Genomic DNA, 27,857 nt, shown 5'->3' with positions numbered 1-27,857 from the left:
GCTCTTCTCCCGCTCCGTTTTGGGGATCTCGGTGGAGAAATCGGACCTGAACTGGGAGAGTGACTATTTGCTGGGCATCAAGAGAGTGCGGAGGCTGTACTGCAACGTGGGCATCGGGTTTCATAAATATATATTTAAAAATTTGTATTATTATTATTATTATTATTTTTGCATGTGTCCTAAAGCAATGACATATCTATTAAAATAAACCCTAGTGTCAATCACTGCTGAATTTCCCAAGGCTCAAACATGACACGAATGCTTGGACGAATTTAGACGCCAACTAATTTTACACAGCATCCATCTGCTTGTTGTACATGCCAGAACTGCAGGGCTTTTTTTCCATGTCACAGTATAAGAAATGAGCCAGCATGAGAGAAAATGCAGAACAAAGGCTCTGTGCATCTCCTGGATCCACCCACTTGTGCAGAACGCATCCTGCAGATTGAGTAGGCTAAATGAGCTGCTGTGTGCCACATTGTCATGTATGTAACTGATGTTCTATTCAATCAGGTCTAATAGAAATCTCAGCGGTAGAGAGAGGAGTGGTTAGTCTATACGGCGTGAAAAGCAAGCTGTTTGTCACAATGAGCAGCCGTGGAAGGTTATACGGAACGGTAGGTATGCCTGTCGTTTTATTTCATTGTATTGTGCAGAAAACGCCACTTCAGTCTTGCAGTGTAAAATGGGTCAGTGACAAATAAGGATTCATCTGGTCTTAGATTATAAAAATGCCAAGTTTAATGGCAAGTTCTTAGAATGTAGGCTAGTCTTTTTATGTCTTAAGATGGTTTCATAAAAAAGTGTTTGTATGTATCTATTTATTTAATGGCTATAAAATGTCAAGTGGTGTAACCATTAAGATAAAGTAAGGCCTACTTTGATATTTTCTAGGCCTATGTAATTTGAATGTGAATGTAGCCTATAGGCCTACAATCAAAAACAGTTTTCAACAAACATCATAAATATCAAGACATTTTCTTACTTCGTTTGACCTGAACAAAATGTGCCTTTCCTTAAAGGTCACAACACCATCCGACATTTTTGACTCACAAAATATCATATTATCAACATCGGGCCGAACGGTTCTCGTTGCGAAACCGTGCCGTTCCATGCCGATCTAGGACATTTGGCACAGTTTGTTTTCTTTTTTAACTGTAATGTGCTGGCACTACGAAATCAGGATTAGAATGTACATAACCTTGAAGACTGGTGACTGAATGCCTAATAAACACTGGAGCGAGAGCGATAAGGAGAATGTTAGCCACAAAAATTGTAAAAGTTCCCAAACTAGAATTTACTGACATAAAATTAAACGAATAATAGCCTACAGTGAATGGATAAATGAATTTGAAGTTAGCTAGCGTAATGTGTCTCACTGACAAGAAAGACGTGTAGAAAACACTTTAGAAACCATTACCCAAACATCAAACCAACGGCTTGTAATCAGTGGTGTGGGTAAAATGGCCATAAATTAATATTCCCATTCAATGCAATGCATCTATACACTGTATCTAATTTGAATATTAATGTGTTCTTGGAGCAACATTTAATGAAAAAAGAAGTGTAATAATTGGAGTAATAATTGGCAACATTTTAATAATAATATCTAATATTTCATAGGAATATTGATGTATAATTTATTTCCATATTCACTTGTTGTGTCTCCCAAAATGCCTGATAGATTTAAGTCCTGATGTCCTCTGCAGTGGACATGTATGAAATCAATGCTGTTCTGTAACAGATCTCACCATGAGTAACACATTAGCTCATTTGATGACATACACTCTTAAAGAGAAAGGTTCTTTAATGGCACTGATAGTTCCGTGGAACCTTTCCATTCCACAAACATTCCATTCTTTACAGTAAAAAAGGTTCCCTTTCAGTCTGTCACTCTCGACGTCACGTCGGTGACCGTCGAATTGGGATCTCGCTTAGAGAGACCAATCCACTTCGAGTGTAAACTAAACGAGCCAATGCACATTGGCATGCGATGATTGCATCCAGCTGCCGCTGATCACAGCGTGAGCATAAAAAGGCAGCCGGTGCAACGCATACCAGCTTTTTGCTTCGGAGCCAAGCGATCACATCGTTTTGCTCCTGACTACTCTACTGAGAAAAGAAGACTGAACGAGTTCAGTGCGCTCTTTGGAACTCTTGGTGTTGGCGGTACTGCGCTTCAGCGGTGGTGGTTTCCCATGTTGAGTGGGTTGCACACATCAGGCTGCACTACCCCCTGTTCGTGTTGCAGGCGGCCATCTCCCCTGTGTGTTTCAGCACGCAGAAAGAGCTTTTTCCCTAAAAGAGCATTCACTGGTGCGTCTTTTTACAAACGACGTTCCGTCTGGTAAACTCGATGTTGCGTCTTTGTAAAGACGACGTTGCGTCTAGCAAACTCGACGTTGTGTCTTGCTACAGACAACGTATCACCTGTGCGTTTCTGGATGTGGTCTTTACCTGGTGTCGGATGATGGTCACGATCGCCTCATGTGTCTAGGCATTAAGCACGCTGAGGTGGCATTCGTGGATGTGTCATGTTCTCATTGCGGGAAGATGACCATCTCGAAGTTGCGGGCCAAGCTCCTTTACCTCAAAAGGGGCGGAGCTCCATTGCCTCTGCCTCAATCTAGTTCTTGTCATGGTGGCAGTCAGGCGGGGGCTACTTCAGGCAGTAGCACGGGTGGTCTGAGGGTAACAGTGATGGCAAACCCTCCAGGGAACCCACCCTTGGGGGACCATCGCACCTCTTGCACTCCGCAACCAGTTGAGCTGCCAAAGCAACGTGTTGGGCCATCTCTACAAGGAGAGTACCAGCAGTATCCTTCGGCGTTCCTCCCGACTATTGGATGTCGATCGCTGCATCGGAGGGTGAACCGGAGCTTTCTGGAGAGGAAGATTCGACTGCGCTGCTGCCCTCTGGGACTGTAGCAATGTCTGAATCGGATCCGGAAATGACGGCTATGCTTTCCAGGGCCGCCGTGAGGGTAGGGCTCAAGTTGCGAGGCTGGACGAGTGGTTTCTCGGTGGAGGTCGCGCTGGTTCTCAGGTTCTCCAGTGCCATTCTTCCCGGAGGTGCATGAGGGGGCTTACCAGGTCGGGGAAGGCAACTTTTTCTGCCGGAAACCAACCTGCTAACTCCTCCTCCCTCACCACTCTCGACGGTGGTGCAGCTAGGGGGTATATGTGGGTCCCCCCGGTGGAGCGGTCGATTTGTGCCTAGAGTTTGGGCCGGCTGACTCCCAGGTAATCCTGAGGCCCCGGCCCGGCTATGTGCCCAAGGTTCCTACTACCCCCTTCAGGGATCAGGTAGTGAACCTGCAAGCACTGCCCCCGGAGGAGGCAGACCAAGTCCTAGCTTTGCTTTGTCCCGTCCGAGCCTTGCGAGTGTACGTAGACCGGACACAAAGCTTTAGGACCTCAGACCAGCTCTTTGTCTGTTACGGAGGCCGGCAGAAGGGGAAGGCCGTCTCTAAGCAGAGGATGGCCCACTGGATTGTGGATGCCATCACCCTGGTTTATCAGGCACAGGGTGTGCCCTGCCCACTCAGGTTGCGAGCTCACTCTACTAAAAGTGTTGCATCCTCCTGGGCCTGACAGATATTTGTAGAGCTGCGGGCTGGGTGACCCCGAACACATTCGCTAGATTCTATAGCCTTCGTGTGGAGCGGATATCCTCCTGTGTTCTCACCTCAAACGGGTAGAGGCACTGAGAGGCCCCGGTTTAGTGTCGGCTTGCTAAAACTGCTCCAGAGTGTCCGTACTGTAGAAACTGTCGAGCTCCTCCATCCCCTCGGCAGCCAGACGTCGCGGAACGTCCGGCGCCAGGCCCTCATTCGATGAATCCGTGAGAACCGGTAGAGGTACCAACTGAAAGGGAATGTCTCGGTTATGTATGTAACCCTCGTTCCTTGAAGGAGGGAATGGAGATGTCACGTCCCGTCGCCACGGCTGCTGTACCACCGCTGAGCGGCCGGGTCACCAACTCGGCACCTCAGCGAAAACCTGGTATGTGTTGCACTGGCTGCCTTTTTATGCTCACGCTGTGATCATCGGCAGCTGGATGCAATCATCGCATGCCAATGTGCATTAGCTTGTTTAGTTTACACTCGAAGTGGATTGGTCTCACTAAGCGAGATCCCAATTCGTCGGTCACTGACGTGACGTCTCCGTTCCCTACTTCAGGAAACGAGGGTTACATACAGTATGTAACCGAGATGTTCTTCACACTAAGAAAAAAAATTTATTTTTAAGAACGGTTCACTGAAAGGTTCTTTGGGGAACCAAAAATAGTTCTTCTGTGGCATCATTTCAAAACCCCACTTTTGAAACCTTTATTTTTAAGAGTGTAGACAGAATCGTCCAACTAAATTCTTTCTCAACCTTTGTAACTCCAGGGTCCTTCATTGTCAATTGTTTGTGATAGTCAATCATTGTCAGTGGCAGCAGCTTCTACTTCTTTAAAACACATAAATGAATTGTGAACTTAGAGCTTTGTTTAGCATACAGACTATGTGCATGTTATTAACAGTTCCATAAAATCTGTTAATTAAAGTTACTTAAAAGATTTATGCTGTTGGCACAGTCAGATATCAGTTAAGCAGACAAAGTCATTTATACGCAATAGAAATTGGAGATAAAACTGATGGACTGATAAGTTTGGCTTTTCAGATATTCAGCTGACTGGCATCTCCATTAGAAGCAGCATGGGCCTTGAAAATGAATGTAACATTCAATCCACAGAACCTGGAAATTACTTGCTTTTGTTTTTAAAGCTTTTCTTAGTTAGATCATTACTGGTGTAAGATTAACTGTAGTGTTGCTTTGTGAGTTTTCCTGCACTTTACCCTAGTTAAATTAGAAAGGAGTGTATATTGAGAGTATGCGATGGAGAAGTGGTGTATGGGGCTTAGAAGGAGGATGGGAGTAGTAATACCAAACTAACTATCTAATCCATACCATTTTTAGAGGGCCTTCCGTGACGAGTGCAAGTTCAAGGAGACACTGCTGCCCAACAATTACAACGCATATGAGTCTTCCATTTACAAGGGCTTTTATATCGCCCTCAGCAAACACGGCCGCTTGAAGCGAGGCTACAAGGCTTCCCCAGCAATGACTGTCACACATTTCCTCCCACGTTTATGAGCAAACCTGGCAATAACACAATAATTTGCACATGTTGGATGTTCTCGTAGGTAACCCAAACATGCTAAGAGGTGAACTGCAAAGAACTAAAATAACACTTACAGTATTTATTCTTGTTGAAATAATAATATATGTATATTTCGGTAGCTTACTTTGTGTACATGCCATTCTTTGCTGCTTATGATTTCTATTATGCATATTATGAGAGTCGAGGAGCTTTTTTTGCTCTCACTTTTTATGGGTGCTTGCCATAACTGGTGTAAACCTTACCCGGCATTGGACTAACATCCTTAGCTTTTACAGTGAAATGGATACTTTTTATTACCTCAAAGAGCCACGTCCACATTAAAAAAAGTTATGGAGGGAAAAATAAATATCAGTTTACTCTGATCTTCATCTGTTCCACCATTTTTGAAAGCACTTATTTTTCATGATTAGGTGGTGCCTTAGCGTCTGCTATTTTGCCTCCTTTTATGCATGCAAGAAAGAGGTTTTTGTTCCATATTTAGATCAATAACCAAATAGTCGACATTAAAAACCGATTGCATGCATCCTTATTGGGAGTTAAACTCGGAGAGGGCTATTTTACGCCTCAAGTAAGTTCAGAATTTGACAAAGTCTGTGGACGGCTAGTCCTGAAAGGTTTGGGTGCTTCCATTTGAATTAATATACTGATCAAGCTAGTGAAATGCACAGAATTGCATTAACCTTGAATTATGTGGCACGATTATATGATAGCATAGCTGTTGCTTAGTGATAAGAAAACCGCTGATTTGATTTATCAGATTAAATATAGCGTGTGATTAAGTCCTTTTTTAATCATATGTATTGATATTAGTCAGGGGTGTATTATGTTTTACCTCTACAGTCAGTGAGGGCTCATTCACCAACATGTTGACTACATACTTGAACTCCACCTCAAAAAGTCTTTGGAATGTAAAAACCAATACAACCGTCTTAATCTGTTCGAGATAACATAATTTGCGCATTACTTTATGTTTGAATACGAGCATAGACCCGAACACCTGTGCACACTCTTAAATTCCCATGTCAATTGACTTTATCTAGAGAATTTGCTTCAAGTCGCACATGAAATTGAATTGAACTTCGGTATTTGTAGGCATTCCCCTTCCCTCACCCCACTTTTTTTAGCTATACAATTACAGGAATAGTTCACCCCAAAATTTTAATTTGCTGAAAATGTACCCTCAGACCATCCAAGATGTAGATGAGTTTGCTTCTTTCATCTGAAAAAATTTGGGAGAAATTTAGCATTACATTAGGCTATTTGTTCACCAGTGGATCCTCTGCAGTGAATGTGTGTTGTCAGAATGAGTCCAAACAGCTTTAAAAAAATCTAAATAATCTACAAGTAATCCACGAGTCCAGTCCATCACTTAATGCCTTGTGAAGTGAAAAGCTGCACATTTGTAGTAAACAAATCCATCCACATATTTTTAACTTCAAACGAGTCCTATAATCCATAGTATTGCTTGTTTTGTCTGAAGAGAAAAAGTATGTCAGACCAAGCAAAGCTTTGGAAGTCCAAAAGAGTTCTAAAAAATATGTTGGTGAATTTTGATGTTACAAACACTCAACTTTTCACAAAAGATGTTAACTGATGGACTGAGTGTGGATTACTTGTAGATTATTGTGATGACCATAAAACTTATCAGCTGTTTGGACTCTCATTCTGACGGCACCCATTCACTGCAGAGGATCCATTGGTGAGCAAGTAATATAATTCTAAATTTCTCCAAATCTGTTCCAATAAAGAAACAAACTCATCTACATCTTGGATGGTCTGAGGGTGAGTAAATTTCAAGCAAATTTTCATTTTTGGGTGAAGTTCTTTAAAGAAATAAACTCCTTTAAATTTAAATAATAACTAAATTATTATTAGAATATTCAATTAAAGGCTGAGGCTCTCATTTTCCATCTTAATTTTTCTTGCGGTTGCTACTCACACTGCAACAATCAAGATGTTTTTATCTTTGCTACTATATCCTTAAAACACGTGTTGCATTTCTGACGCAGCTGCAATGTGTAGGAGAGAATTAAAGGTTTGATAATCACTGCAGTACTAGCAAGTACATATTGACCTTGATTTCTCTTGCATTACTGCTTCTACATGACATTTTGAGACATCTTAATGATACAAAGGAGAAGGATGTTATTTTTATAACAGTTATGGCTGGGATGTTTGAGCCAGGTACACTGATATTTAGATTATATACAATGTGCTCATGGAGTGTGTTTGTGACTTTTTCCTTAAAGGTATATTTCACCCAAAAAATGAAGATTACTCACCCTCATGTCGTTCCAAACCTGTGTGACATTTTGTCTTCTGTATGAATGTAAAAGAAGGTATTTTGAAGAATGTTTTGGACCCCATTGACTCTCATTATATGGGCACTTAAGAATGGAAGTTACACAGGTTTAGAACGACATGAGGGTGAATAAATAATGACAGAATTTTCATTTTTGGGTGAACTGTCTAAACAAAATTAAAACTATGGTCTATGGCTATGGTCATTTTTTAATGTTCTGAGAATAAAGAAAGATTTTCAGCTGTACTATGTTGAAAATATGAACTATATATTAGTATTGATGGCTATGGATTTAAAAGTCTTTGTACCCCAAATATGGCATGCAATGTGATTGCTTCAATGAAACTGTCAAAATGACTGCTTTTTTTATGTATGTGATGACTGATGTTAATTTATTGATATGTATCTCCACTGTACCCTGTCCTCTATCACATGTCTGATCTCTTTAAACTTAGATGAAATTAATAGAATTTTGCATGGTTTTTAATGCAAAATGATGGACAGAAATGTGCACCTAGAAGTTAGGCCCTCTAAACTAAGTTCTTATACAGAAACAGCTATTCCTCATGCAAGTTCCACCGGTTTCTTTGTACTGTACTTTGTCTCCAGCTTTGAAATGGCCCCATTGGTGGCTTGCGAGATGATTGTAAGGGGCTGTGCATGTGTGTTTATGTCCTTGTACGTATGCAGCCTTTGTGTTTTCTCAGTTTTGTATTCCTGCACTGAGGGGCAGATGCCCCCTCCAAATTCCCCTCCTATTTTCTAACATATACCTCACCTTCTGCCTTAGTTCCAATTTGTTGAAATGATTGTACGATTTGTTGGAGACAACAAACTTTTTGCCAATCATTTTGTTATCTGAAAAAAAAAAAAGAAAAAATTAGTAAGAATTCTAATATATTAAGAAAATGTTTCCTTTTATTTTTATACGTATGTGCTGTGCACAGCAGCCGTTATGCGTTCATTACTGAAATGAAAATAAAAGGTTGTTTTTTTAGCCTCTGTGTTTTTGCATTATACTTTAATCATAATTAAATTGGTTTTTACTGAAACAGGTTTTAAATGTTTAGTTAGCAGGGGGTTAAAAAATATGGATAGTATTAGTTGTGTTAGCGCCCCCTCATGTGGTCAAAATCAGAAATGCATAAGTTTTTGCGTAAAATTACCATCCTGTCTTTTTTACGTTTGATTTCACATACCTTTTTTATGCACAGACTAAGTAAAGCAAATAAATTAACAATAAATAAAATAAATACATTACATTTTTATCTTGTAAGCCTGTAGCATTTACTTAAAAATATAAAATATCTTAAATATAAGATATATAAGCAATAGGTGAGCAATGACAATTAGGCTAAGGTGCAAAATATTTAGTAGCGCAAGTTGTAACTTCAGAATTTGTCCCATCAAAACTAGGTTAACTTATGTAAAGCTGGTGAACCCGGCATCTGGTTACAACTGCCAGTTGTAGCTGATCAACTTTAAAGTTCTTGGTCTGCAAACATGACCTTTGAACTAATTTTCCCCAATTATATAAACTAGCAGTGAGATGCCTCACTGTATCCTGAGCTCTTGCCTGATTCAGTCTGATCATGCACACAGTCCCTCTTCTCTGTCTGGCTGCTCTAAGCACCTCAGCACTAATAACTTGTCATCCTATACAAAAGGAAACAATCCAAACAGATTTAACAAGAGAAAATCTGAGCAATATGGAGACCATGATCAGTACATACGGATATTTCCTGATGATGAAATTTAGTAAAAGAATGAGGAAAGCCATTTCTCGAGAGTCCAAAGGTAAGTTGCTTTTTTTATACATAAACGGGCACATTTCTACATATTTTGACTGTTAATAACATTATTGGTGCTCTTTTAATTCATAAAGTAGCTGCTTTACTGAAGAAAAGAAGCAAGGACTGCTTCTTACTACTTCATATTAAAACAAATAATATAATGTGCTTGGATAGAACTAAAAACACATATATTTCAGTGAGTATTAGTTTTTTATCAATATTGTAAACAATACATGATTTTATGTTTTAAAGACTTTTGCAATTCTAATTACTACATTATGGATTAATATAGCTAAAAGGATTTAATAATTTAAAAAAGCTTTAATAAAACACATTATTGTCCTCAGGTTGATGGCATTAATAAGGACTGCTTTAAAACAATTCACGGAAAGAATTCCCATCATGCTTTGTGCCCATGGAGGAGTGACGCAATGATCAAGCTTGTTGGAGGTAAAAGTCACACCGAGGCTTATAGTACAGAATTACATCATTCTCTGCAGTCAAACAACCATAAAACACATCGCGGACAGAGAAGAAGCCAGTATATTGACCCATCTGATCCCTTGGGATCTGAGAATCCAAGGTCAAGGACTGCTAATTATCGAAGACCAAATCGAGAGCATGAGCACGAGCGCAGCAGTAATGTTTCTAAAGAAACCATCACTTCCTATGACGACCCTTTACACGTACTGCTCTCCAAGAGCCCTGTCAGTCCTAATTTACAAAAACAGAAGAAACACAAGCAAGTTGCACCATCTGATCCATTCTGAATTACTGACCTCCTAAAAATAAATGATGAACGAAAATGATGGTAAGAAAACCATCTGTGAACCACCCAGGAGGACTTTTTTTTTGGATGATTCCTAAAACCAATACACTGACCTAAAGAACTTATAACATCACGTTAAGAAACCAAATGGTTTCGAGGAAACATATCACCAAGAACTGTATATGATGCAATCTAGGGCCTCAGGACCTCAGTTGGTGTTGAGGCTAGTTTAGGTCACTGTTTGTCAGTCCTTTCACCTTTTCAAGTCAGTTAAAATTTAAACTACCTTGCAATGCTGCGGCAATGACATTGTTTTCATAAGAACTGTGCAAGAATCTTTTCAATCGACTGATGTAGGTAATATCATGAAATACTAAGTAGAAATGTCATAGTTTCTAACATGTATGAGATGGTGCTGGCCACCTCTACTGAATTATTTATTAAAAAGTACTGATATATTTTTATTTATTATATTTTATATTGATGTCTTTAATTAAAATATTACCTCAGAAATGTATCAAATTGAAACTTTTAAATTGTATTTTTTAGTTATATTAGCTATTCATTTCAAGAATTCTTAGGAGCGTAATTACCTGTATTTATACTGTGTAAAATTATGTATAATGCATAATGTAATATATATATATATATATATATATCAATTTTCCGAAATAAATTCTGTTCTTTTCAACTTTATCAAAGAATCCTGAAAAAAATACATAACCTGAAATAATAATAAGAAAGCACCAAATCAGCTTTACCATCACATGGATAAATTACATTTTAAAATATATTCCAAAAGAGAACAGTTATTTTCAATTGCAATAATATTTCACATAATGTAATATATATATATATATATATGTATATATATATATATGAAAAAAAAAAAATAGAATGAATGCATTCAAACAATAAAAGAATTGTAAAATATTTTTTCTTAGCTTCCCGTCCTTCTTAATGAGTTTCCCATTAAATCTTATAAATTTAGGCACTCAGAAGTTTTCCAGCACATTATATAAAAACCATCATAGATGTATTATATGATTAAATTGTTGTTGTGATGTAATATTTTAGTTTTCTGAAATCTGATTCTTTACATTAATGCTTGATGATGATTAGAATCAAGTACTATGACAGCAAATAGCAAGAGAAAGATACTGACAATCTATTTAATCTATTTAACTCTGATGTTGCCATTTGCATTGGAGTGATATCAGTTGGATTTGTTGATGTTTGTTTTTAGTGATTATGTCATTTTGAAACCAACAATATATCCTTTCTTTCATCAACAGATTGTTCAAGGATACAATTTGGGTGCATGAGTTTGCAGAAATAAATGAATTCAAACATTCTCTCAACAAACACCTTAAAATGAGGTCAGAGTAGCTGAATATCTTCAATATTGACTGTTCTCTGCTGTTGAAGTACATGTCAGGACACTCTGCAACTATTATGTAAATATGAGGCACAAATGCATATATAAAAATATTCTGTTCTTGCATATCAGTTTCAGGTTCAGCATTAATTTAGGGCAGGTTATCATAGTCATGAGTCAAAGATGAAAACAAAAGTTCACCTAAATGACTGGAAATTGTTACAAAGATACAAGAAAACAAGTAAGAAAACATTGCATAATATTAGAGAAACTGCAGTGATTCCAATAAGGGGAAAATATAAAAGAACATAGATGGAGGATATATTTATTTAGTTAAAATTTATACTTTTATAGCATTTAAAATTAAATCAATAACTTACACAAACACTCCTTTACAGAATATTAAATAGTTTTAAGAGTCAATATTTAATACTGCCAATGTCTAAATGGTAAGCACACAAATAAAATAATATAATATAGGACTCATAAGTTATATGGCAAAGTGTCATTTCTTCAGTGTTGTCACATGAAAAGATATAATAAAATATTTACAAAAATGTGAGGGTTGTACTCACTTCTGTGAGATACTGTATACATAACTGAAGTCCTTCAGATATTTTTTTTTAAATATTGTCTTTCCAAAAGTTGATATGTTTGTCTATCACAAAATTTTGTAATCTGGTTAAAGTGCTTGAATACAATATGACTTATTTTTTTGCATAACATATGTAAACATTTTGTTGATTTCTTACATTTTACCTTTTAAATTTTAAAACTGTTGTTCTTAATCTAATTCTAAGCCTTGATGTGATCTCTTCTGTTGATGAACACATTTCACATCTGAAAGTTCAGGATCTGCATTACTACATTTAAAAGTGATAGGAAATCGGCACATTCCGGTGTTGGGGCAGATGGAATACCTCTGAGAAGGGTCTAAACCACGGGGCATGGGGCACTTCAGGTCCTCAAAGAAATACTTCATAGCTATGCTCATATAAGCCCCATGGCCAACCACCAAGGCATAGACAGGCACATTCAAGACTCCATCATCTGGAAGTCCTGCTGGAGCCCTATCGGTTTCATCTGGTAGGGATGTTTCACCATCTTGTATTTTGTCTTGATGTTCATTAGCTATTCGATGGAACATAGCCTTGAGAAAATCCTTGATTCGCACTTTTACCTGAAAAAAACAAAACAAAAAGGCTTTCTATATACTGTAAAAATATATTCAAATAGCATTATTAAAACATGCAATGAAAAATTCAGCCAGGAAATACATGTCAACTTTAGTATTGTCACAGAACAATACTACCAAGTGTCATGAAATTAAACACACAGGATAGTTGGATATCACAGACTGCGAAGGATACATCTACTATACACCTACAACTAAGGTAACTTGGGTAGAAGGGATGTGACACGATCACTGAATCTGGACGTACTTTGTTGCATTGCAGCATTTTTCATAATTGGATGCAGCAAGTGTTGCCATTTAGTTTCTTTCATCACAAAAAAAGTGATTTTACCTGCTCCATGGTCTCTCCCTCAGGTGGAGTGAACTCTGGTAAAGGTTGTCCGGCTGCTTTAGCCATATCTTTCATTTCTATGACTCGACCTCCCTCAGCTATACCAAAACTCTGGAGAAAAGAAATAGGTTTGAGATGCATATGAAAAGTTGCTCAGAAAGGACAGACTTTGAGCGGACATTTTTCTTATTTTATCAAGCGGTAGTCTGTACTTACTCTCTCTTTAAGTGATGGATCTGCTACTAGTTCTATATCATGACAGGTTCTGTTGTTCCTCACGATGATCTCTGCAGTCTGTAATTTTACAAAGACGTGATTATTCAAATAATAAAAGTGTCAACAAATACACTGTGCAAACAAATACACAAAGAAAGTAGTCCTTGTTACAAGAAGGGCTTGTACAACCTTATAACAATATCTTATAACAGAAATTGTCTGACTCCAAACATATGAGTATTATTGATAATTTCTGTAACACATTAAATATATTTATTAATACTCAAAACTACTCACTAATGCTTATCGAATCTTATCCAAGGAAACACGCATTTACAGCTCATTTGATCTGGATTTGATTTGGGTTATTTTGTCAAATATGTGGAGAAACATCTCCCTCTACCTGTGGCCAGATTGTATGACTTCTACTAGTGTGTTTCTGCTTACCTGCTTGGCACGTTTCATGTCACTGACAAACACATTTGTGAATTTTACATCCCTGAGGTACTGACCAGCAGCCTCAAGCTGCGTTCAAAAAAAAAAAAAAAAAAAAAGATATAGTTTGAAATGATAGATATAGTTTGTGGTTAGAAGAGCATTTGCTCAGATACAGTAAAAATGCCAATAATGAATGCTTATAATTAATAGGCTAATGGAATAAAGGAAGGGGTACTGATAGTTAGGGATAACAGATAATGTGTTTTTTCCTTGAAAAAAATTACCTTGTAAAAGGCCATCTTTAGCCCTATTCGCACGGGATTAGTATTATCTGGAGACCTTGTGTGATTTTGAAATTAACCCCCCACCTCTGAATTAAGTGTGGTGCATTCGCACGGGATAAGCGAAGCCTGTGATTTTACTCGAATTTACCGATTTATCTCCCGGATACCCGGATGTCAAGGCTTTGAGAGTCCCGTTCTATGGTCCAGATGGATAAAAAAAAAGAAAAGAAAGAAATTAATATAGTTTCGTGACCTGTGAAATTTACATTTCACCAGGTTAAAATAGTATCTCAAGATTTATGCTTGATTTATTTGTAACACATTAACCTTAAAACCTTTTCAGCCTTTTCTATCTACAAATTGTATGGTGTAGCCATATAACAGGACCCAAAATACTATCAAACACTCCAACGCAGCTCCATTCTTCGCGAAAGATGGATAAAAAAGCGCACAGGAAACAAAAACCTCGAAAAATGATATACGACCCGCCAAATGCTGGCTGAATCACAGAGATGCCGATTCGCACGGGACTAATATTATAACAGGACCTCGGTGTTCGGCGAAATATGGTAGGTCTTTTGCGGGGGAATTTTTACTTTACAAATTACAGACATGGCCGATTCGCACGGGATTAAGATCACAGACAACCTCCGCAATTATTACAAATAACTGGAGGTCACCAGGTAATACTAATCCCGTGCGAACAGGGCTTTTGTTGCACTGCGTCTCGCCACTGGTAAAGCAAAACAGTATGATCAATAAAAACGACATTACTAACCAGCACACATATTTTTAATTAAGAAAGTTATAACTGTAACTTAATGGGTCTTTTGTAAATAGACATGTAGTTAAAAAAACCCAAACCAAAACAAAACAAAAAAAAGAGATTCTACACAACGTCTTGCAATAAAGACAGCAGACTTTGCCCATATCGGTCTTACATGACAGTAACGGTAGAACATATTTTTTGTTTTGTTTAATAGAGTAGACCACAAGTTACATCAAATTTGCTTTTGACCTTTCATTGGAAGAGAGATTCGTACTGACCTTTAAGCATAAGCTACAACAGACAGGAGTAATATGATATGAGGAGCCCAGTAAACGTTAAACTAAAGACCTACGAGTATATTTAAACTGTAACGTACTAAATGCCAGACAACATACCTATCTACAATTAAAACTGATGTAACATGATTAAAGCTATTCTCTTAGATAATTTTTATTTACCGTTACTGAATGTATAATGCAGTGATTTTCAGCTGGCTATGTAGAATAGCTATGAATGAGACCAAAACAAAAAAGAAGCAACTTACTGTCGGACTATCGTTAAACCAAAAGCGAGCATTGGTGCAGCTATAAGATGCCGTTAACAGCGTCGTGAGGTTATATGATGTTCATCCTTTGCGCCCAGAGTCAATCACAAACTGTCACGCCTCTTGCGTTTTTAAAATAGGCGCCTAATATTTGCTACTTTGGGGTGAAAGCACCGACAGCGCTATCTCTGTACTTTATTAGCCGGAAGTTAGTACGCACGGCTGGTAGGTTCGATTCAATTTCACAAATCGGTTCTTTTGAACTGTTCAAAAACAGCCATTCTTTTTGTCAAAACCTATTAAGGTCATTACGCAGTTCCATTAAGCTCTAAAGCTACATGTAGGCTTTTTGTTTGCTTTATTTATAAGGGTCCTTTTTGTTATTTAATTTATCCTATGCTAAATCTACTAAATGATTTAAATCATTCAGACCAGTTGTACGCTCCAGCTCAACTGATTCATTGAAAAGATCCGACTCAAAAGAATGATTCTTTCACGAATCAGTCATAGCTCAAACTGACGTAGATGTTTGCGCTTCATTGGCGTGGCGGGATTTGAAATTGCATAAGGTCTAGTCAGAGTCTGTCATTTAATTTTCATTTGTCGTTTTATTTTAAACTGTATATCATCGGTATTACTTTAACTCGACAAATAGGTACATTATTTTTTAATCGCTCACAAACTAGGCCTATTCCTCAGTTGTAAACATAAAACGTCGAATTATATCAATTTTCACCAATGTACGTACTAAAATAAAGATAACAGGAGACGAATACTTATTTCATGGTAAGTTTATTGACCTTAGCATACAGCATGTCCTCTCCTTTAACTTCATTCATGCTCTCAATGACAAATGATTTGAGTTCAACAGAAACCCAAGAATATCCACAGAGTTGCCAAGCCCTAATGAATTCATCTCCTCAAAATCAGCTGTGACAATCTGATTTAGTTGTAATTATTTAGCGGATAATTCTGGAAGGAAACATTGTTGAACAGAAAAGTTCAACCTCTGCTTTATTTTTGAAATGTGTCATTTTCCATCTGGCCTGTGTCTGGTTATCAATACTGTCTTTACAGTCATTCTTTATCAGGTTATAACATGCTGGATAGATTCCCATTGTTATTTTCACTGTTAACTTTGCCAATAAAAGGGAACAATAACATAGGACCAACATAGCACCACACTCTTTAAAGCAGATTTATTGAACAGAGGTTGTGCAACAGACGTAACTGAGGTACATGATGTGGTTATAGTGGAGGGAGGAGGGCTTTTCTCAATGTTGTTGCTTTTTTGATATTTACAGGTTTATTTCCACTGATATGGGCCGTGTACATAAGACACAGTCAAACGTTCATCACCTCCTCTGTCTACAATTTCTGAAGTCCAGGTGGGAGCCTTGTAAGCTTGCTATTCATCTACTTTGGAAATTAAATTCCACTTAATTTACTACATCGGACACAGCAGAAATATCATAACCTCTTATTTGCGCTGCCTTTTCCAGGTTCCTGAAAAAACTGTTGTGAGTTGTGCGAGGTAATGGGAAAGTATTTTATGTCCAGTAAACCTGAGGTATAGAGATACCACACTTACAGAATGTGACGGAGAAAGAAGAGGAGGAAAAAAGATTAAAAGGTAAAGAAACATGCCTTAATAAGAGCACACTGTACAAAGAGCATTTCCAGTCGAATACTCAATTCATGTTCTTCTTTTACCCTCTACTTCTGTGTTCTCAAAGTATTCTGTAAGCAGTAAAATAATTATAATACAATTGTTTATAAAATAGCAGCACACTGATGTGACGTCACAACTATGTAATGTTATTTTTGTGTATAAGATGAAACAAAACAAAAAAAATCATAGCTTTTTAGCAGCGGAAAAAAACAATAATAACTCAACAATATTGACACTTGATTGGTGTCTTCACACTCTTTCCGTCTCTCATCACTTTGGAATACAGTATCATACCCCTTAAGGAACGCAACTTCGGTCCATATTCAAACTCAAACCACTTAGCCACCCATACAATCTATTTAACAGTACTGTCATTTATTTTCAGAACAGAGCTAGAAAAGTAATAAGACAGGCTAACTTAATACAGTAAGATTGACCGGGGGTTTTGGTGTGAGGATGGAGGAAATGTGACTTGTGAAACTCAAGTATCACTAAGAACTGTTTCTGGAGAAAGGAAACGCATGAGTACACGTAAACATCTCCTTTACCCACAGAAAGACATGCACACAAACATACACGCATACATAGACGGACACAAACCTAAGCTTGACTGCCCCTTTTCAAGGTAAGCTATGAGAGATCAGCATATGAAAGCCGTTTTGTGCTGCTGATGCACCCTGTTTTAGCCCCTGTGTAATGACTTGTGGAAGTTTTCAAACCCCATGCCAGTTCAACCTTTGGAAGCAGCATATTTTGGATGGCTGGGTAGTGGGTCTTATGCTTAAGCTCAGCAAAACAGGGTGAAAGTCTACATCAGACTCAAGGCACTACATAACATTTTTTCTGCAATGTTGCAGTTGTACAAGTCTTTTCAAATTGAAAACTGCCCTTGGAGTGTGCAAATTGACCAACATTTTTTCTTCTATTTCATTCTGTTTTCTGTCTTTATGTTGTCTGTTTTTTGGTCTTTTTTATTTATTTAATTTTGTTTTTGTTTTTAAATTTGCATTAATATTATTATTTCATTGTTGTTGCTTGTTATACATTGGTTTCCAATGCTTTAACGCTATAATGAACTGAACATGCCATGAACTAAACATGGGAAACCAGCCCCCCAAAAAAAAAAATAAAATAAAAAGACTCCTTAACCTTAACCATTTGTTATCCATGGCAAACATGCTCTCTGAACTGAAACCGAAGTACTAACCTTACCCAGTTTTGCGCTAGCGGTATCAATGGAACTGGTTTAGATACTGGTCTGTAATTCAAACATGAGACATAAAAACTAAAGGACAAACAAATAAACAGACAAATAGATTAAAGATCTTAAATATCAGGTGATATATGGAAACCATAGCTGTTGTTTCTCATTTGGCCTCCTTTCCTGCTTCTCCTAACTCCATATAAGCATCCTCATCTCAGCAGCATGCTTCACATCTCAAACCAACCAAAGTTTCATCGTCATCATCCTCGATCATTCTTGCCTACGCATTCCTTTACTGCTAACAGCATTAGCACACATTTGTTTGCAAACAACTCATTTTTCGGTCCCTCATAGGACCAACCATAAATCAGCCTAAGGCTCCTTCAACATGCTCACAACAAAATACGTAATAACGTAATAAACTGTCTGTATACAATACAGCTGTAATATTTAGTGGGAGGTTGCCATGAAGGACAACCTTACCCACATATTTTAAAAACAACTCATCTTGCCTTTAGAAGATACAAGGGAGCGTAGTTGTCTCTGTCTGCTCCCTGTTCTTGCCACCTCTTGTTCTGTGCACTGGGTTGGGCTCAGCCCTCAAGCAGTTTCCAGGCCAGTAAAAAAAGCATTTAATATAAGGCACTGATACAGGAGGCCCTCCAAGCATTGTGGAATCATGTACTATCCCCTGTTCAGTCCTTTGACCATGTGCCCACCACTGAACCAGTCTCTATAACCAAACACTTGCAGATAGATGATAATCAAGATAAACAAAGCCCACATGACTCACACGAGTGCTTGATATAGAGTAACTTGTACACTCTTGCACATGAGCCAACATACACCACACATAAATGCATGCACACAAGCAGCTTGACAAAAGCTTATTTGAAGTGTCTGTAACTTTAGCATTGAGAGACAATAACTTGCTTGTTTAACAGAAATAATAATAATAATCATAATAAAAATAATATTAATAATCTATTCTCAAGATATAAGCCCCTGTTGCCCTAAGGTAAGGATGTGTGAGCAAAAGAGCACTGCATTCTTAGCATAAGACTTGTGTCTCACCACTCCTTTTTAAATCCCTATTTCTGGTCCTAATGCACAGCCAAGTGAATGGGTGCGTCCATTCATACTTATGGCACCTCATTGTGTGTTCAAGTTCAGGCATTCCAACATGAACCAAAAATTAAAAAATAAAAGAATAAATCACAACAAAACAGGAAAAAAAAAACATAGCCCCACTTTTTGTACCCTTTCAAGCCAGTCTGATACAGTAGACTCTCTATTTTGAAAAGCCCTTTACACTAACACTTTTGCCTTAAATATCATATTATGTTTACACAATCAAAAGAGTTTGCAAAATACTACACGCTTCCCTTCTAAGAGTCTGAGGCACCGTAGAGCTTTTTGCATCAGTATCAAATAATTTTAAAAATATCTATTTTTTGTATCTAAAATAGCTTTTTATTAATTTTTTTCCATTTATGGGAGCAATTTTTACTTGAAAATAAAGATAAAACTCTACAAAGACTAGCAAGCACTTTTTGTTGGGGGTGTTTGTTTTTTTGTCATTTTTGTTTTTTGTTGTTTTTTGTCTTTTTTTTTCTTGAAGACTGATCACAGCGTTCCTGCAGCAAGCTCACAAGTTGATGTCTCGTACATCGGTTGGGGTGCTGGACTGGTCTTGGTCATCAAGTGCTTTGCTGCGCGGGCCACCCTGTTCCTGCTGCTGCTGTTTCTGCTGCTGCCGGCGGCCCTCCCTCAGGTTATTCATCAACACTCTTTCAATCTGCTCCTGGCATGCCTTTAACAGATCCTGCAATGCATCAGACACAAAGCATTATACAAACAGGCCACTTAAATAGCTGCAATGTCTATACTTATCCAGAATCACTTCATCAGTAGTACTGATAGGGCTGCACGATTAATCAAAATTAAATCGCAAAGGAGATAAATCGCGATTAGGCAGAAGCTGATTTTCACGTGCTTTCAGATAGAGCAGCATTTACTTCACAGAGCCGTAGTTTACAGACAAGCTACGCAAACAGCTTTCATAATCGCAGAATGATTTCTTCGATTTCATAATCGCGCTATTAAATCACCTGCGATTATGAACGCGATTGTGCGTAGCTTGTCAGTGAACTACGGCTCTGTGTAGTAAACGCTGCTCCATCTGAAAGCACGTGCTGGAGATTTACTACTAATCACAGAACTGGCTTTACTGACAATATGCGCAAGAAAATTGCATTCAATTAATCGTGCAGCCCTAAGTACTGAGCAAATGCACATTCACACACAGTTGACTTACAGGTTTTAGTCAAACCACAAAAATTATATATATGTATATATATATATATTTATACAACAGTTCGTTCTGGTTCTCAAATCTGATTGGTTGAGAACCGTGAGATATTGTACTGGTATCGCAACAGGAACGCCCTTTCACAATTTTGTATCACTCCGCTTGTTCTAGCCGGGTCTATGTTTTTTTTTAATTATTCACTGAGCTAATCTTAGAGTACGTTAGTTAATATAAGATGAAACGTCTAGCTTCACGGTCTCTCTCTCTCTCATTTGGATGCACGTCTTGCCGCATTGTTTCTCTCTTATATTATTTATCACTAATAACCTAACTGAAGTAGCATATGCCCTTGATACGAATTCTAAAAGTGACGTATGTTTAACTGCACTCGGCCTGTGGCCTCATGCCTCTGGCCTAATCACAGCTATGCTTATATAGAGCCGGTATCGCTCTCGTACTCGAGTGATATTGCTCATATATAAACCAAACATGCACAGAGTTGCACTGTGAACAGTTAAAATAAAAAAACAATAGCTGTACCACTGTTTGCTATGTTAATTACATCCACATCCTGTGGATAAAACAAGGCAGTGTTTCGTTTAGGTTTTCATACCCTTTAATTTTCACAACAGCATGTAATGACCTAAGACCTAATCTCACTTGAGCCCACCAGAGTGTTTTTCCTGCTCTGTAGAGCTAAGAACAAAAAAAGAATTGTAATAGATTTTTTTATATAGATGCCCATGCAACCCTGTGGGTGTCTCCAAAGAGCACATGACATATTTAAAATGGCTTTCACACTGTCACCAAAATGAGCAATAATGCCCTCTAGTGAAATTAAATGGATGGACGGTGATCAAAGCTCTCTGTCCTGTTCAGTGGGTATGTCTGAGGCACACCAGGCGTCTGTGGGAAGTTTGCTGTGAATGGCCCATGGGGAGGGCCCATAGAGAATGTGTTGCTTGTGGAGAGGCTGCATTCCTTTGACATTTACTGCTAATTAAAAGCTGATGGGCCAAAGTCTAAACTTATGTTATGCATGGCTCCTGGGCCATGTGTTTCATGCCTGTAGAAGCAGTGCATCACACAAGAAAAGGAAAATATATCAGGTGTTTGGAGTGATTGACAGAAAGCTTTTAATCTTTTTTTTTTTTTTGAGGATGAAGTTAGGATCACTCAGAGGTTGTTTTCTTTGATGTCATCATGGATAACAACGGGCACCATCCTTCTAGAGGTCTCCTGATTCCCACCACGATGAGCCATTATTAGTCATGAAAAATAAATTCCTTCTAGAAAATTAACTAAAGCATAAAACATGTAAAGGAACTGCCTGTGTCTTACCACAAGAATGCCAGGCCTGACTTCCTAAAAGACATTTCCCTGTGCGCTGCTCTTTATAGCTGCGCAACCAAACTCATGCCAAGCCCCAAAGGCTTAATTCAGGCAACTCTAATGGCTTCAGTGTGTGACTACTTGTAAAACCAGGACTTGCTCTAGAAGAACTTCTCAATTATTAGATCCAGAGAAGGGTGGTACTTGGTGAGCTTCAAGATAGAGTGGGTGGTCCCTGCCTAATCCAACTCCGCCCTGATTAAGAACACACTCTATCCCACCGGAACATGGCTACGTTTGTTACAAGTTAATGAAAATGGATCGAAATGCAGCTCTACTGGAGAACCAGCAGACTGTAATGTCACTCAGTGTGTGCCATCTTGGACAAAAGAAACCTAAAGGAGAGACTTAAAGTAGCCACAGAAAACAACGTCTGTTTTTTATTGGGAAGTGAAAGCAAGAATTGTCGGGTTCAGAGCAAGGCCATCACAGCATTGAGAAATGAACGGGATTAAGATGTCCCAGAGGCCTAATGCAAGAGGCCAGGGGGCCTAACACATGATCCTGTGTACCAAAAATGCCTTGAAGTTCTTCTCAAAATAATTTGCAACTTTTCAGTTCCAAATAACATTTCAGTTGCAAATAACAGAGTCCTCATGACATTATGACTTTAGGCAAAGGAGCATTCTCAGCTTGCCAGACCCAAAGTTTCTAACATTTAACCAACTTTTATAAACTGAGGTATGTCAGAGTTTTCACTGTGCATTTTCTCTTCCTGATTAGTTTCTCCATATGCAGAGCTTTAGCTTGTAAAGCTGTATTATAAGTATTCTAGAGGTGCACAAGGACACAAATTCATGGCTCAAACCATTTAAGTCCTCATAAAAAAAAAAAAACTGAAAGCCAAGTGAGCATCATTTACTGTATTTACTGTAGCTACAGTAACAAACTTTACTGTAAACACCCAGAGCCAGGTGAATATGTATTGCCTTTTGCTTCTTTCTTAGAGAGACCTTAGCGTATTTGTGGAAACTTCAAGTCAATTTTTCAGCCTTCCTGGTTTGGCATGCATGTGTGTACCTTAGTGTTGCACAGAGTATGCTTCACAAGGTGTGTCTTGGGCTACACACACATTCCAAGGGCGACTGGAAGAGGCTATCATATGTCTACTGGAAACTACAGGCACCACAAATGTCAGCAAGGTTCCTGGTGGCTAGGCTGGCAGCATCGTTTGGCATTAGGCTGACTTTGCTCACCTCCCAACCTCTGCCTCAATCTGGAAGGTCCTCATACACTAAGGTAAAGTTAAGTACACAAAATTTTGTTTATTGAAGACTAGGTTTTTCTGCTGTACTCCTGATATTGATATCTCTGTTTTTCATATCTCTGATTTACCAATGGTGCTTTTCCACTGCGTGGTACAACTTGGCTCGGCACGACTCTGTACGGCTCAGTTTGCGTTTCCACTGCAGTATAGTACCGCTTTAAGTGGGCAGGATTATACACATGTTGTGGCCAAGAGCTGAGCGACCTCCAGAAAAACTTTTTCATTCTGCGTCGCCCAATTAAGCTCTCGCTGGATCCGCTCCTCGGCTATCAACAGACCATGAAACAGCCATTTTTTGGATTGTTTAAAAAAGGTGCACTCGTTCAAAACAGTTTCGTTCATTCAAAAAAGCAGTTGTATCCGATCCTACGCTGGCTGTGCTGATTTAAATCTAGCGGGTCTGGTGTCTCGTGTCGCAAGTTCAATGACGCAGGTAGTGACGATTCACTCCGGCCAGTGATCAGCAGGGTTTACACGTCACATTTTGATAACGGTACGGCTCGCTTGGAACCTCAGCCGAGGTGGTACTGAAAAAAGTACCAGGTACTGTACCTAGTGGAAAACAACCCAAAAGTGAGCCGTACCATGCAGTCGAAAAGCACCACAACTGGTCAAACAATTCCATTTAGATAGGATCTCAAAGATTTTCTCAACACAATAATGCAAACAGTTCGATTGCACCACAGCCCCCTGCTCCCACACAAGTTTGAATCAACATGAGGGTGAGTAAAGGATCATAGAGTGTTTGCTGTGTGAACTTTTCTTGTATGTTTTCCTTAAGGTATAGCTCAGGGTGAGCAGGGTAATGTGTATACACCATACCTGCATGTTTTCAAAGGTATGGCTTGTTGGCATCCTGCAATGGACCAGGCAGTTCATTTCTTCTGCCCTGGACCTCACACTCCTCAGACACTGAGCACCTTTACTGCGGTGGAGGACTATTTGTTTTTCCTCTGCTTTGGTGTAAGACTTCACACACCACATGCTGGGGCAGCAGGCATTCTACCAGCAGCAGTGCACTCTAGGGTATCTTGGGGAGGGTTGACCTCTTCAGGTCAGGGCAGGAATTAAATGTGTTTCCTGGGTTCTTCTCTTAACCCTTATTTTCTATTCTCGTTTGCTTTTATTTCCCCCCTAATTATAAACTAAAAGACCTAAACAAAGCTGAATGATCATGAGGTGGTCGCTCATGCGACACTGTGTGAATTTGTATGCAAGTCATATGCATAAAGCCATAGTATCCCTGACACATTCCCCTAGCCCTGCAGATTCTTTCCTTACAGTCTCTCAGTCAGGGTCAATGCCATTTCACTTCCAGTAATTCAGTGGCTGAATGTGAAATTGAATTGGAGCTGGACCCAAGCCCATTGAGTAAATAGGGGAAATGCACAACCTCCTCTCACAGTCCTACAGGCACAGCAACACTCACCCCACAGATTACCAATAGTATTGCTGTCCCATCCTATCACCAAACAAAACAGAATCTTATCATGGTCCCCATGCGTTGTACCTTGTATCATAATGATTTATTAAAGTTTTTAGTAAAATTAATTGTCAGAGCACCAATACTCACAACTTCGGTGTTTGTGATCTTGGCGAGTAACTCTGTTAGGTTGTCTCCCCACAGTGAGCGGTTAGTGCTGTTAAGCTGCAGGCCACAGATAGCTGCTGCCACGCTTCCCGTTGCAATCATGGATGGAGGGTGCATGACAAAGTTGAAATCTGAGGAAAGAGCAAACCACGCATTAAGATCGGTCTCGCTCTGAGTTCATAAAAATGTACTTTATCAGACTTTTCTGCAGTATTTTGAATAGTTATATTAAATATTATGAAATTAATACAAAATCAAAATCGGAAACACTAATAAGTAAAGCCCTTTACATTAGGTCTGTGCACAGTCCTTTGCTAATGACTGCAGCCCAGGATAATGAGGGTTCACTTGGCTTGAAAAGAATAAGAAAAGCACCCCCACCCCCCATCCCTCTCCTCCAGTCACCCTTTGCAGATCAGCCCCTTTTCTTCCAGCTCCTAAGTAAATCATGTGCTCCCTGAAAAAAAGCCCTATAGCCTTCGGAAAGGATGGAATAAAGAGCCACAGTCCCTCTGCCAGTGCTCACTGCTGTAGGTCCTTTTTCCACGTGTGGTCACAGGCGTACATCTCAAAGACCAATAACCTTGTTAGCTTTCTCACTGTCATTCATAATGCAAATAAGACAGCTGGTGAATGGACCTGAAGCCGAAAAAGATGACTGACTGCGGGGGGGGCCTTTATCAGACTGTTTTTTCAACAATTTTTTTTCAGACACATACCCCTAAGGTTGAATGGCACACATGCTCTAGCTTTGTTGTTACAACAGCTCTGGATTTGTATCAGAGTTGCTGCTATCTTTTAGCATATTAATTGAGTGTGGCCACTGATGGACCTGGGTCTAGTGAGCAAGAGAGTGTGGCTTCATTGTCTGAAACCATCACCTCATCTCATCCAATTGAGAGATGCAACATCAAGCCCTCTCTGTGGATTTCAATTCAACCCAACAGCCAGCACAAAAGATGGGTGTTGGGGGAGGGTGTTGTTGGGTTTTAGACAGCAGGGGCGGCTGAGGGGAGCACTAAGCATCATTCTTTAGTCAGTGTCCAGAACTTCGTAAGGTTTTGGCAGAAGAAAAGACCCTCCTACCCACCTCATTCCTCTGATGCAGGGCCACCTCTGGGCTCATGGTCCCACACTCCCTGGCAGTCTTTGCATTACCATATTGCCATATTCAATTGCAAAGCAAACTGTGTGTGATGGCTCTAAGGGTGATTTTTCTTCTCTTTTCTTTTTAGAAAGAAAAAATCAAAGCCATGGAGCCTTTGATAACTGAAGAGCATGCCTTCATTTCCATCTTAACATTCAAAGCCAGCCATTTTCTCATTTTGCAGCTCAGTGTTGACAAATAAATGAACTTATTATACACTCTTCCCTTTGTAGTAATTCCGGGCCAGAGAAAATTTTATTAAAAGAAGTTCTGGTCAAGCGGAAGAAGACAAAACCAACCACATTGCAACTCTTTGGGTCTTTTGCAGCAGGGAGAAAATAGCATACAGTGGAAATTGGGTGCCCACATACAGCTTGCATGCGCTGAGTGGGTTGCAATCTGATTTTTCACACTCTAGACAAGACAAGTTTGTCGAGGGAACAAGAGTATGCGCGTGCTAGCGGCAGAGCTGGACGCTCTGGTTTGTGAGAGTGGTAAGGGAAGAAGAATGGCTGTATTCTACACGCCTTCATTGATATTCATGCAGAGGATAAACAGTGTATGTAGCTGAGTGGGGACGCCTGTGATGGAAGGCTCCTAGTATGCGGCGGCTGGCTGGCCTGGTATACCAGCCTCTCACCCCCTTCAATGGACCATTCTCCTGCCCTCGCCACACTGCATACCCAGACCTGTGCCAACACAGCAAGCTCCTTGGTGGATGCAATGTGCTGTATTCGCATTTAACTTGTAAATGAATTAAACGTCCGGAAAGTTGAGGAACAGCCAATGAAGCCGCTGATTTGAGGGGCAATAAATCAAGTGCCAGACGCACGTGCACAGGTTTGCGTTAACAGAAAGTCTTGTTTCAAGCAGCCACGTTCGACCTGACTGATAAAGATCAAACATAAACATGAATTTGGCATTACAGTTTAACACTCAGTCAAATGGAAAGCCAGGTAAAGCATGCGAGTTGAGATCTTAAAGTCACAGAGTTAACAGAATAAACCTGTAACACAAATGTTCAACTAAATGCTAATGGTTTGTTAAACCTACAACATAGAATATAAAAGGATTTTTTTTTTTTTAATTCCTGGGTATGTTGTGTCTCATTATGTATTAAACAATTCTCATTAAAATAATCGGATGTCTGGGACATTTATGTATAGCATTACTTCATAGAATTGTATTACATTAACTATCTATTGTCATTTTTTGAAAATGGTCCAATCTGCCACAAATCTTCAACAAGTAATTTCATCATCAAAAGCAGCATGTTGGTTTGCCCTGTCAAACCATAGTAAAAACAGATGAATTAAAAACAAGAACCCTCTTTGAGTGTTAAAATCCTGTAACAACTTGTTTCAGTCTTGCTCCAGTGCAGAGTCTTGAGCAACAGCAGTCAAGCTGGTGTGGGAGGAAACAGAGCCTCTTGAATGAGATATGACATGAATTGGTAGATTTAATTTTCAGCCCTGCTGAACTCTCCACCAGTCATTAGTTATTTCTCCGATATGTAAACATCTGAAGAGCAGCAAGATTATCGAATATGATAGCGTTTCTCAGGTAGGGCTGTCGCGATAACCGCAATACTATTGACGAGCAAACCGCAGAGGAATGCAAGAACCGCAGCAACCGCGATTTTTGCGTGTTTTATTTTTTCGTAAGGTTATGCCCTTCTCGTTTTACACTTCATGCGTGTGGACTGACTATTAAACAAGTTAGTAATGATAACATAATGTGTACCATGCTGATTTGTACAGAGGCTCCGTAGATTTGCACTTAACAAGCCTAAACAGACAGTGAATGAGAGAGAGATCGACTGAGCGCGTGCGATTACTTGCGTCTGTCCTCCAGGCAGAGTCATATATATTTGTGAAAATAGGTTGTCATGTCCAAGGAAAGCGAAATCTCTGTCTTAGCATCGACGCATAGCTGGTCAGCTGAGCCTTCTAAAGTGGCGCTCAAAGTTAAAATGATTTCAACAGCATGTTTCATTACGTCTCTTTGAATGAATGAATCAGCGTTTTTGAGCGTGTAGTTGAATGACAGTCCCTTTCCACCACCTTGTGGCGCAACACTGTAAC

At 39.1% G+C, this 27,857-nt stretch overlaps 2 protein-coding genes and 2 pseudogenes across 3 annotated transcripts in view; 2 read left to right on the top strand and 2 right to left on the bottom strand.

The window, feature by feature from the left end:
• LOC107686671 (fibroblast growth factor 4B-like) overlaps positions 1-6,350 on the top strand; it is a 6,636-nt pseudogene extending 286 nt beyond the window's left edge.
• A 2,689-nt stretch (positions 6,351-9,039) lies between these two features.
• Positions 9,040-10,046, top strand: LOC107686670 (uncharacterized). Of its 2 annotated transcripts, none has more exons than XM_016483755.1 (3): positions 9,040-9,269; positions 9,361-9,461; positions 9,613-10,046. In XM_016483755.1, the coding sequence occupies exons 1-3, from the start codon at positions 9,065-9,067 to the stop codon at positions 10,033-10,035; spliced, it is 729 nt and encodes a 242-aa protein (XP_016339241.1). In that variant the 5' UTR covers positions 9,040-9,064; the 3' UTR covers positions 10,036-10,046. The 2 variants fall into 2 exon arrangements, with proteins under 2 accessions (XP_016339241.1, XP_016339240.1); XM_016483754.1 differs by having other exon boundaries at positions 9,358-9,461.
• A 2,004-nt stretch (positions 10,047-12,050) lies between these two features.
• Positions 12,051-13,891, bottom strand: LOC107686661 (probable fructose-2,6-bisphosphatase TIGAR A; annotated as a pseudogene).
• A 2,073-nt stretch (positions 13,892-15,964) lies between these two features.
• The window catches only part of ccnd2a (cyclin D2, a), a 19,766-nt gene continuing 7,873 nt past the window's right edge, over positions 15,965-27,857 (bottom strand). Inside the window, exons 4-5 of the mRNA XM_016483682.1 lie at positions 24,609-24,757; positions 15,965-19,890 (exon numbers count right to left, since the gene is read on the bottom strand). Of these exons, the coding sequence (XP_016339168.1) occupies positions 19,714-19,890; positions 24,609-24,757 (326 nt within the window). The 3' untranslated portion in view covers positions 15,965-19,713. The remainder of the gene's footprint in view (positions 19,891-24,608; positions 24,758-27,857) is intronic.

The sequence above is a fragment of the Sinocyclocheilus anshuiensis genome, unplaced genomic scaffold (genome assembly GCF_001515605.1).
Source record: "Sinocyclocheilus anshuiensis isolate Anshui unplaced genomic scaffold, SAMN03320099.WGS_v1.1 scaffold1102, whole genome shotgun sequence".
NCBI lineage: Eukaryota > Metazoa > Chordata > Actinopteri > Cypriniformes > Cyprinidae > Sinocyclocheilus > Sinocyclocheilus anshuiensis.
This window is presented reverse-complemented; position numbering and strand designations above follow the sequence as displayed.

What these genes read in the sequence shown, in the direction of transcription:
- LOC107686670 (XM_016483754.1), top strand. Translation starts at nt 9,065, where the DNA reads ATGCACACAGTCCCTCTTCTCTGTCTGGCTGCTCTAAGCACCTCAGCA. An exon ending in CATTTCTCGAGAGTCCAAAG is followed by an intron (nt 9,270 to 9,357) that starts GTAAGTTGCTTT and finishes TAATTCATAAAG; the next exon opens with TAGCTGCTTTACTGAAGAAA. An exon ending in CTAAAAACACATATATTTCA is followed by an intron (nt 9,462 to 9,612) that starts GTGAGTATTAGT and finishes TATTGTCCTCAG; the next exon opens with GTTGATGGCATTAATAAGGA.